Below are 12,628 nucleotides of genomic sequence, written 5' to 3'. Positions count from 1 at the left end.
GAAACGGGAAGAAAGGAGCTAAAGGTGTAGGGAAGGTGTGATGGGCAGGGCAAGGGTAAAAAGGGAAAAGAAAAAAATGTGAGAGAATGAAAAGATGGAAATAAAGTGTTTGCAGATGGGGAGGGGAGGAGGGAGTGAAGGGAGGGCAGGGACAAGGGGAAAAATGAGAACCAAGACCTGTCATGTAGAGGTACAAGATCCCAACAATGAATGTAACTGTACTGTATCCCTAAAATGTACCAATAAACTCAATTAAAGCTGAAAAAAAGCCAATCATAAAAAAGTTTGAAACATTCTACAGACTAGTTTTTGCTATTTAAAAAAACATTTAAAACCACTGAAATTTCCAATCATTTCATTTTTAAAATCAGAAAGGATGATTTCATTAAGACATAAAATTAAAACATCAGAAAAATTGATTGTGTCATATGTAAAGATTACTTTTTGCATGGTGTTTTCATGTCCATGATAGATTTATAATAATTATTTTAAACCATTTTTATACTTCCAAAAGAAATGAAAAGAAAAAGAAAGTGCTCCTTCTTTCCCTCAATCACTTGTCAACACTTGATACCTGCTTTTGTCCAGACAATTGCTGGAGGTGGGTGGCCTTCAGCTTCACAAAGAAATTCCACAGCATGTTCCTCAAGGACTGTTTGATCCCTGGGGCTTACAGTGAATTGTGGTGTAGCTAAAGAGAAGAAAAGAGTTCATCCAAACAGAAAGTTACTTTATGACTTTTTTTGTGTGTGTCCATGCTTTTGATTTTTATTTATTTATTTTTTATTTTTTTTCCAGCTTTAATTGAGTTTATTGGTACATTTTAGGGATACAGTACAGTTACATTCATTGTTGGGATCTTGTACCTCTACAGGACAGGTCTTGGTTCTCATTTTTTCGCCTTGTCCCTGCCCTCCCTTCACCCCCTCTTCCCCTCCCCATCTACAAACACTTTATTTTCATCTTTTCATTATCTCACATTTTTTTTCTTTTCCCTTATTACCCTTCCCCTACCTATCCCACCTTCCCTACACCTTTAGCTCCTTTATGACTTTTAAGATCAAGAGAAAAAATATGCTGTTAAATTAGAAGTTGTTACTGGTGTTTGATTTCCCAAAGTATTAAGAGCATGAAATTTAAAAATAAAGCATGAAATTGTTTGTGTGTTTTTGTGCTTACTTACAAGAATATATATCCACCTGGTTTGCAAAAAAAAAAAAAAAAAAAAAAAGGCAATAAGAAGAGACCATTTCCAAATCTTACAGGAGTCACTGATAAGGTTAAATACCCCATATGTACTAATTGCAATACACGTATTTAAAACTATAAATCATATTTGAATCATTAGCAAAATGGCCTTCTCCAAATTTTCACACACAAAATTTTTGAAACAAATTTCAGAAAGAAAAGCATGTTGGTTAGTATGAACATTCTTACAACTTTTGTAAAAGTCACATTAAAGTCAAAATTCGGAGGTCTAAACATTCAGATCCATTGAACTTGATTCTATGTAAATAATGCATAACATGTAACCACATACACAATTTATAGAAAGAGATTCTGTGCATGACACTTTGATTACTAAGAAAACAAGTCAATGTGGCCATTTAAGAAAGACACAGTAATCCCCAATAAGTAGCGACAGTTTCTTCTTTGTGTATGTATCTCTTTTTTTTTTTCCTCATTGAGTTTATTGGTACATTTTAGGTATACAGTACAGTTACATTCATTATAGGGATCTTGTACCTTTACATGATAGGTCTTAGTTCTCATTTTTTCCCCTTCTCCCTGCCCCCCTTCACCCCCTCCTCCCCTCTCCATTTATAAACACTGTATTTCTATTTTTTCATTTTCTCATATTTTTTTATTTTCCCTTATTACCTTTCCCCTATCCTTCCCACTTTCCCTACACCTTTAGTCCTTTTCTTCCTATTTCACATTGTCAATTATCTCATTAGGATCATATGTACTATTGTAGTTTATTCACACCAGAGAAACTATTCAGTATTTACACATGTGTGACTTATTTATTTCACTTCGGAGTATATCCTCATTATGTATCCATTTTCCTATGAATGACTCTAATTTCTCATTCTTTATGGCTGAGTAGTATTCCATTTTAATAGGAGAAACCACATCTTGAACTTTCCTGCTAACTTGGAAAGTTATTTCTGGTGTTAGGTTTCTGCAGTTTCTAGTACCCCTTGCTCCCAACCCCATCTGCAAAAGCAATCAACATGATAAAGTAAATACTTTTGTTTGGCAAAGTGTATTTGTTGCAACCTCCATACTGTGGGAAGATAATAAAGATGACTTTTGGAAGTCTTCATCAATTTTAAGAGGCTACACCAAATGCCTGTGGTAAATGATTAATATTAAAGTCACACAAGAATGTGTGCCAGCTATTTATAAGAGACTTCTAGAAAGCTCAAGCTGGAAACTATCCCACAGACCAGCAGTCTCAGGGTCCTTACTGCACAGATGAACAAACTCAGATTGAATGAGGCTGAATTGAATTTCTCTCTGTCAGAACTAATAAGTGGCAAAGACGGTGTGTGAATCTAGCTCATTCAACCCCTAACCTGATGCTCTTTCCAGAACATTAAACTAACTCCTGAAATTACTAGATATGGTTTAAAAAGAACAAAAATGTTTCTAAACTAAAGTACTAATTTATGACATAGTAGAGCTATGTGATAAAGATAGGTTGGTAGATCAAAGAAGACATTTAGTTGAGGTTTCAACATTAGAAATTTTTATTTCAATTTTTTTAATGCATGGACTTTAAGATTCTATTCTTAAGTGATTTCAATTTTTTAATAATAATTAAAACTCAGTTTGCCAAGTCAGGGTGAAAAGCATTGGTTTACTTCATGTACTGTGGGAGGAAAAGAGGAAGGGGGAAGAAAAATCCTAAAATTCAACATGCTTACAAACAATAGGAAAAAAATTACATAATGTAAGAGTTTATAGCTTTTCTTAACATTGGCTAGATCAGTGGAGAAATTTCTACGTAACGGGGAGACAAAGAAAAAACAAACATCACACAGGTAGGCAATGAAGGCTGCAGGGATTGGGTGGGAATGCAGAGTGGATGGTCAGGACTCTTTCACTGAAAAGTTGTCAGGTGAATCCCACCTCCAGTGCTAAAGAAGCATACACTGAGATGTACTGTTTTGCTACTCTATTAAAATTCTTCCTGCTGGCTATTCATAACCATAATTATGCCTACAAAAACACTTGGTTTACAATGTAAGCGACAGCAGGGTTTTCACCTAAGCACTGCAGACTTTGATTCGTGCCATTTCACTGAAGCTGTTTATATTTTTCAACGTTGGCATTGTGGTTATCATTTTTACCAACCACTCTAGGGAAGTGGTGTTACCCCAGGATAATTGTAGCCTTGGCTTCAAAAAAATTTAAAAGAACTAAAGAAAAATTGATCAAATCCCTGTTAAAGAAACTCAAAAAGGGTACATCTTAAAATAGTCTATTCAGTAAGCAAATTAAAAAGCCTATTTCATAAATGTATAGAATGATTAATGGACCATTTCAAGACTAATTAAAATTGTCAATACACAGATCCACAGTAACACAAGTACACAGTTATAAGAGACAAAGGACAAGCAGATGGTGATTTCAGCACAAATCAACTGGCAAAAAGAAATGAGTAGCATTGTCGGATGCAAAATGAGCAGACTGTAAATGTTACCAGAGTTTAGTTAAACATCAATTGATGCAGATGGAGAAACAAGACAAGTAGGAGCTACATACAAGAAACTGGAATGTGCAAGACCAGCACAGTGTGAAATAAAACACTGCTACCATGGAAATGTTTGATTAGGTCTTAGGTTTCTAAAATTCTAAGGCATTAAACATAAAACTGCAAGCAAAACAGAAGCCAAAGATTATTTCTTCCAAAGCATTTTTCAATCAGCACACTGAAACAAGTCTAAAAATAATGTTTGTCCTTAAAAAGTAATTTCCCTTGAGAGTTACCAAAGACTTTCTGAAAATTTTCATTTTTGCACTTTCTTTTAAGAGCAAGAAAGATGTTTTTCATGATATTAGCATTTCTAGGAGAAAATTTTTCCTCAGACATGTCAATGGCAGCAAGAAATGGTTATCTATTGCTGCAGAGTTAACACTACACCAATTCAGAAAATATTCAGTGCAGGAAACCTAAGGAGGATAAAGTCCTGTGTATAAAGAGTCAGGACTCACTGTCCTGAAGTTTCCTCAACACTCAATCTGCACTGGGCTGATCAGAGTTATAATGCTAGATTTTCTTCTGTGTTCATGATAGTTTGGTGTTTCATAAGTAACATCCTATGTAAATCTGAAAATGCTGAATTTCTTAACTCAATTCCAATATTCATGGCTCCAAAAGATCATTTAAATGGACAACTGTAAATTATTTTGCTATCTATCATCTGACTACTTAAAAAATAAAGGATAGGACTGATGGCCTCACACAATGACATTTATGTATATTCTGCTGTTTGCACCAACTTTAAATCTACAGGTGGATAGAGAACGCACACACACACACACAAATACACTTGCAAAAACAGAAAGTAGAGGGCAGCCCTAAATGAAGAACAAAATTACAGCAGAAGAGCATATCTTCTTGGTGACATAATTGCACATGTACAACTGTGCTTTAGTTATTTTCTGGGTGTAGAACAGTTTATGATGGTGGTTGCATGATTTCAGCATGTTCTCAAGCCATGCAGCAGAATAGACAGTTTGGTAAATGTTTATGAACTTAGGCCACAGCTTTCCACTTTCATAGCTGGACTGTCTTCCCTTTATCTGTAAAATAATCTGAAACACAAATATCTTTTGACAGTTGGTTGCCAGATTAATGACTTCATCTTCTATTAATATGGTTGGTGTTGGCATTTGGGTAAATACTGAAGTGGAAAAAAATCAGCTTCTAGGTTGAAGCAGATTAGTCTTGAAAATTCTATTATGTCCAAAATACACGGCAAATGAAAATATCTCTCCCCTGACATATATGGCATTACTTTTTAACTTGAAAAATAATTTTCTGAGTGTGGCAGAACCATTTCAATCATGACCCCTGCTCCCATACCTTGTACATTTATGTTTGCTGTGGCTTGGACAGAGCCGTGGTTATTGCTCGCATGACAGGTGAATCCACCATGATCCTCCAGGGAGATGTTCTGTAAACGAAGTCCACTGGAAGTCACCACCTGCCTGGATCCATCCAGGGCCTCTCTATTGCTCCTGGTCCAGGTAATGTGTGGGTGGGGGTGGCCTGTGGCCACACATCCCAGAGTTGTGCTGGTGCCAATTAAAACATCTGTGTCCTGGGGCTGAGTTACAAAGCTGGGTCTGGCTGAGTCAAAAAGGAATAAAAAACAAACATTAGCCAGTAATGGTCAGGAAAGATTATCTATTTTGCATTGTGCTTTTAAGACTATTGTCATTTTCAAAGTGCCTTTATCCTAAAGTGTCACATGCGCACTGTTTTGAAGAAATTAAGTCTAAAATAAATTAAATGTGGATTTCACATAAATGTCTATATCTTTTTAAAATATCTCTTGTCTTAACTTTATTGTGTTGTGGGCAATGCGGCGTTTTCACCCAATATCTATTCCTTACTTTAAAGGATAAATACCTAAATGTACCAGTTTTTAAAACAGTTCTGCCAATGAAACAGAGGCATACAACACTGGGAAGAGGTTTTCTCTCTCAAGTAACAGGTCTAAGTTTAACTAATCATTGCTTTCCTTCCTGTTTGCTACCTGGGATTCAGGCATGAGCTTCAATTACTGGAGCAAACTTGCAAGCGAGAAGTGACAATTACAAGGGGGAAAAGAGACCTATGTGCAAAGGATTGAAGACTAGAAGAAAAATATCATTGGCTCACTGGGGCAATGTGGCAGCTCTGTCCAGACTATCCCTGAATACAATTAAAACATACGTGCATGCACAAACATACACAATGTGTTTTTGGCCATCTATAGTCAACTTTTCACCTACTTTCAGCTGAAGGTGTTGAAAATTGATTTATCAAGTGAATTCCACATAAAGGATTCCACTCTTACTTATTGAGGAGAGTTCTGTCTCTAATGGGAATTGAAGGCTTACTAAAGTGCTAGAAATGATAATGATGAAATCTAAGTTTGGAGCACTACTTGGATTCTGAGGGAAACACACTGAGAAAAGTAAGAATACCTTGGCCCACTTAATTCAACAGTGAAGGTTTAATTCAGTTTCTAATAAAATGGATGCCTGAGGCTGGGGATTTAGCTCAGTGGTTCTACCACCTGCCTCGCAAGTGCAAGGACCTGAGTTCGATCCCCGGTACAAAAAAACAACAGTGAAGGTTTAATTCAGTTTCTAATAAAATGGATGCCTGAAGTGTTCTAGAAAAATGTGTGTGTGTGTGTGTGTGTGTGTGTGTGTGTGTGTGTGTATTCCTTTCGCTGTGTGTTCACGGTCAGAGGACAAAATATCCAGTCTGTAAAACTATGGTTCACCTGGAAAATAATTTTATTAGAGTTAGGTATAATTTCATGTAGAAGAAGCTGCCAGGACACAAAGAACAGCATAGGGAAAGCTCATACAATAGAAATAAAAAATATTTTTGAAGTAAGACAGTGACAGTGGATATGGAGAAGCAGATAATCTGACACATATCCAGAAGAAATTTTTAGGGACTTGAGGAAGACAAGCTAGCAATGTAGGATGGATCTGAGGTTTCTGAGGGCTATTAATAACTTTAGCTTAGGTAGTAATATAGCATGAAGGCAGTTTGAATGGAAAAGCACACTTGAGGGACGTGAAAATTAATAACATCTTATTTTAAGGATTAGAAATCATGATATTATTCTAAATCTCAGGAATGATTTGAGCAATAAATGTATGACTTTTATACTAGTTACTAAAGTTAAATGTTTGGAAATTGAATGAAAATTCAAGAAGAGCTCAAATGGAAGAGGGCAAAAAATATGACAAAAGGAAGAGAGAAGAGTGCTGGGCCTTGAGGGATGTAAAGCAGGCAGAAAAGCATGAGAAAGAAGGCTGAAGAGTTTGGGAAAGGAAGTGAAGGAAGCAGAGTCCTGGAGGTGCCACGAAATGATCTTTGCAGCATCAGACTCTGCCGAGAGGTGGAAAGCATGAATCTGCCCATTAGGACCCTCCTATATTGTAGATCTACTGTAAACTGCTGCAAGGACTGTGGAAGTCATTATGGAGATACCTCCAAAAAAAGAAAAAAATACAACTTCTATTTTACTCTGTTATACCACTTCTGGGTATCTTCCTAAAGTTACAGATATCATATTACAGTGATACATGTACACCCATGTTTACAGCAGCACAAATCATAATTAGCTAAATGCTGAAAGCAGCCTATAGGCCTATCAACACATGAAAGAGTTTTAAAAAGGTGGTATTTATACATGGCCATAAGAAGTACTACTCAGCCATAAGAAGGGTAAACTTGAGTCATTTGTTTTAAAAATGGGTGCACTTTGAGATAATACTTAAGTGAAATTCATTAAACTCAGAAGATTAGTTATTGCATGGTTCCTTTTATATGAGAAGCTCAAAATATAAATAAAGAGAAAAATGAAAGATAGATGATAGAAAACAGGGAGCTAGACTTTGTGGAGACGGGAAAGTCATATGGGAAGGCATGGAAAAAAAGTAAAAATTAAAAAGGTGTGATATGTATATAGTTTCCCAAACTGAATATAATAATTATGTATCACAAACATATACTACTAATAAAAGAAGTTATCTGGAAACTATGAGAGGAATTCCCATATTTAGTCAATCTCCAATGCATATACTTTCTCCTGCTGGGGTAAATCTTGATTCATCACATTTCCCCCCAGTGGCTTTCCAGCTGTCCTTTGTGTGCCATGAGCAGCTCTCACCTGCCTCGTAGCAGTAGCTAGCTAACTGCCTCAATATTCTGAGTCCTCCTGTTTGTTCTGTGAACTGTAGCCAGAGATATCTCATCAGAAGAAAAAAAAATTTTTTGATCACTCTTACATAAGTCAATCTTAAATAGTCTGAACAATCCAACATACTTAGTAATTCCCCAAATCAGTGGGACTTTGCTTGTCCCTCCATATCCCCCAAGGCTCTCATCTCTTGGTTGTTCCCTTCTCTGTCTCCCCTTAGGCTTTCCTTTCTCCTAAAATAATGTTGTGCCTCTACTTATCCTTCTTCCTCTTATTTGTCCTCCTTTCCACTTAGATGTCCCTGTTCCTGAACAAAATATTTATCAATTGAATATGACTCTCTAAATCTGCTCCTAGGTTTCCTTTCCTGCTTCGTTCTCTTTGTTATCTCTATTGATATTTTTAACGCTGTCCAATGACCTCAGTTCTATCCTCTGTGGCAACTTTTTCTTTCTCAAGCACCAAGTGATATGCTGGAACTAGTTCTTGACAACCAGTTATCAAATTTTCATTATTCTGAAAGTTAACTGTTAGGCAGTCATTATTAAAAGTCAAGTTACATAAAAGTACAATTAAATAAATCTCAAAAATGTCAAATCTACATTCTAAAATTCATTGCAGTTATTTTACTGTGTTTTGCTCTGATGCATGAGTCTGAAGTTATGTGTGTTTTTTATGTCTTCATGGTGGAAGGCTGCATCACGGTGAGCTCCTGCACATTTCTTCTCAACTCCACATTCAGTGATGCCATGTTGGAAATCGGAAATGAGCAGATTGTTAGCTTTGCAGAAATTGATAAGTGCTGCAAATCAAGGGTCTCTCCACCTCAGAGCCATTTTGCAACATTTACTAGCACAAAACCATGCCAGTGAAGTACTCTGCTTTCATCTGCTCTCCTAACACATCACAAAACTAATCACTGTATCGAATCATGGCTATTGTCTCAGAGGTGAGGGATAATATATTTCCAAATCTTGAAATTATATTAATAAAAATGTGTCAAAGTTACCATAATTTGTTTACATAAGTCATTGAAATTATGCCAAAGCTGTTGGAGAGGCAAAGGGGTATACAATCCTTAATACCAGATCAGTAGGCATTGAATATATGTTTATAATAAAGGATGATGAATGACAGATGGGCTGAATTTCTAAAGCAGGTGATATTAGTGCCTGGGTGCAATAGGTTTGCTGTGCCTCAATATTGGAAAGCTGTGTGTGCAATCAAAAGGAAAACAGAAAAGTCCTGAGGGCATGGAGTCGTGTCTGAAGTGTACTGGAAAAAAAAATAGAAAATATGCAGGAAATTAAAGGGCTGGAAGTGCAGGTCAGTGAGAAAGTGCTTGCTTACTATGCATGAAGCCCTAAGTTAGATTCTCAGCACTGTCAAAACTGTGTGTGCGTGTGTGTGTGTGTGTGTGTGTGTGTGTGTGCGTGTGTGTGTGTATGTGTTATGGTTTATATCTAGATGCCCCCCGAAGCCTCAAGTGCTTATAGGTGGGGCTTTTATAGGATCATGAATGTGTGATACTCAAATTGGATTAGTCCACTGATTATAATTAAAGTGATTTGGAGAGGAGAAGCCTCATTGGAGGAGGACTGGGTGTACAGCCTGGAAAGGTGTCTCTTCCTCCCTCTTCCCTTGATCACGCTCTCCACTCCCCATAGCCACGTCATGAACTCTTTCCTCTGAGATGCCCCTCTGCCGTGCTGCTCTACCTGCATCCAGCCAACTATGGACTGAAACCTCTACAAACTATAATCCAAAATAAATCTCTTGTCCCTTAAGTTGCTGGTGTTGGATGTGTCACAGTGACAAGAAAATTCTCAAGGTATGGGGAAAAAATGAGAACCAAGACCTGTCATGTAAAGGTACAAGATCACAATGATGAATGTAACTGCCCTGAATACCTAAAAAGTACCAATAAATTCAATGAAAAAAAAATAAATGAAAAGTGTTGGTGCTGCCTATCAGACTCTGGAAATGACAATTACATATTTATATTATCAGCAAAGTATTTACTTATATATATATTTTATAATATTATATATTGTTTAATCCCCATTACAGTATAAAAGCAATATTATCCTTATTTCTATAAAAAAATAAAAGTGCCAAAATATTTTTAAACAAATAAAAGCCAAGCTTACATTTAAGCTAAAAAAAACCCAAAATAACCAAGACAAAAATGTCTATATTTTCAATAAACACAATAAACTTCAAAAGGAAAAATATTGGTTCTATTTCCCCTAAAGCAAGTCAAAAAAACCCCAATCAGTAGAAATTATTTCACTTGGAAATCTGAATATTTTAGAGCAGCAATATAAGGTCATTTTCTACTGTAAATAACTGATAGGTAACTGATGTATTTATATCAATCTCAACCAGGAAATTGTGAAAATACTCACCTGGAGGACTTGAGTATCTGAGAATGGCGTTCTGAGTCTTGGCTTCCCCAGCAGAGTTTGTGGCCATGCACTGGTAGACACTTTGGTCCGACTCTCTGGTGTTCTGAATCATGAGTGTTCCATCATCAAACATGTTAAGTCGAGTGTCAGCTTCCAAATGCAATGAACGGCTGGAAATAAGTTATACATATTTATTATTTACTCCCTTTAATATTTTTTTTTCATGGTACTGGGGATCAAAATGAACTTAGGACCTTGCACTTGCCCGGCACCAGCAGTGCTACTGAGCTACATTCTCAGCCGTTCCCCTCATATTTAATCTCTTTCATATTTAAAACTTTAACAAGACCAACTACAGTGCTTGCAAGTCAGGCAGCAGAACCACTGAGCCAAATCCCTGGCCCCTACTTTACTCAATTCTAGTTTTCTCTTTTCAGTTTTTGAGGGTATACCCTGAATATGTACCCATGATAAAAGGGAAGGATATTTAAATGCCCTGCCTTTATGGGCAACATACTTTCCATCTCTTGTGCAATCTTTCCTACATAAAGACTATTTCTGAACAATGTAACACTTCTGAATTTCTCTTTTAAGAAAGAGGAATCATCATATGGTGATATGCAAGTATCTCACCTCTTTCCTGTGAGTCAGTCAATATGTTTCCACATTTTGTTAAAGTGATAAAGAAATATTTCCATTCCAAGCAACATGGCTCAAAACCCACTATAATTATATGTTTATATCACTTTGCATTAAATAAAGCATACCCCACTTACCCAGTTATTGGATATTATGCCCAAATGACAGATGCAAACCATTTTATACACTATGAAAATATAATCTCTCAATTAAACAAATAATCCACTGAGACAAGCAAGTTCAGACATGTAATATCACATTACATCAATAATCACAAGCAAGGGAGTGCTTTTATTTTCAGCAATAAATACAAAGCTACTGACACATAAATATGCATTAAAGGTTTTTACAGAATATTCTTTCTGATCAAGATTTTTTTATTTAAAAGTATTTAATGATCTTACATGAGGAGGTATATAGATATTTAGGCAAGTATCACCAACTAAAAATACCCTTCATGAAGGAAAAGGCCCATTGCAAGAATCATATAGCTTTCTGTGTAATTTGTTAGCTTTATAGGTCAGTGTGTCTCAGATAATCCTAAATAGCTTGCCCCATTCTTGCATATGTAAAAATATTAAATCATGTCAGAGAGAGAAATCGGCATCCTTAGTCAACAATTTTTGTCATAAACACAATAAGTAGACAATGGCCCTGTTTCACCTTTTTTTTTTTTGAACCTGGATCACACAATCCTGTCTCACTTAATAACTTAATAGATACAGTGATTAAAGACATGTGCCCTCTCAGTGCATATTACAGTCAAAGAAGAGGAAGCTGGATATTCTCTGAAGTATAAAATGCTAAAGCTACTCAATATACATAACTTGGTATAAATATCAGAAAGCATGATTCAAAAAAGTCACATAACATTAACCTCAATTATTTTAACACAATTCTAAAGTTGTATGTCATTGAACCAACTTACAACCACATGCAAATGAATAAGCCAACAGTAAGGAAACTGTATATTTCAAAAGTTGGTTTAGTTTAGTATTGTTCTAACACTTGGCATCCCACAATTCAAAGGCTACCAGAAGTGTACATGATATCTACCATCTGGCTAGACAATGCAACAGAATACATTGAAATTCCCTAAGATAAGATAAATATAAAATGGTCAGCAAAACATCACACCCATAAATTTAAAATGCATTGTTCATTTCCCTAGTTATTTCCCTTTGTTTATACCTTCTTCATAAAACTTGTATGCTCATGAATCATGGTGTTACTTTAACAATCAAAATAAGTCTGCATGGTATAAAATATTCCCTTTCACATTGTCAGTATGTTACAAGCCGGACAGTAACCATTTGTAAACAGTACAAAGTATAAAAAATACAAAGGTTTGCATAAATAGGGTATACTTAGAATTTTCTTTGAAAATATGCAAATAAGTACATTTGATTTGATGAAGAAATATCAATGACCTGTAATTTATTGTGTCAAGCTTTAAATGCTTGCTAAGAACTAGTTGCTATAACTAATCACTAAAAACACAACTACATTACCATCACACAAATTATAAATATTTACCACATACAGAGCCATCTTCAGTCACATCAGAATATAATTGTAATTGTTGCTGTAATCTACTTTAAGTCATAATCATATACACCACATAATTTAGATTTT

General features: G+C 35.7%; 1 protein-coding gene across 1 annotated transcript in view; it reads right to left on the bottom strand.

Annotated features, from left to right (window-relative positions):
- Positions 1-12,628, bottom strand: part of Pxdnl (peroxidasin like) — a 442,040-nt gene that overhangs the window by 115,539 nt on the left and 313,873 nt on the right. The window contains 3 exon segments of the mRNA XM_033759138.1: positions 575-691; positions 5,099-5,365; positions 10,355-10,524. Of these exon segments, the coding sequence (XP_033615029.1) occupies positions 575-691; positions 5,099-5,365; positions 10,355-10,524 (554 nt within the window).

The sequence above is a fragment of the Fukomys damarensis genome, unplaced genomic scaffold (assembly GCF_012274545.1).
Source record: "Fukomys damarensis isolate Sample0158 unplaced genomic scaffold, DMR_v1.0_HiC HiC_scaffold_5, whole genome shotgun sequence".
Lineage (NCBI taxonomy): Eukaryota > Metazoa > Chordata > Mammalia > Rodentia > Bathyergidae > Fukomys > Fukomys damarensis.
This window is presented reverse-complemented; position numbering and strand designations above follow the sequence as displayed.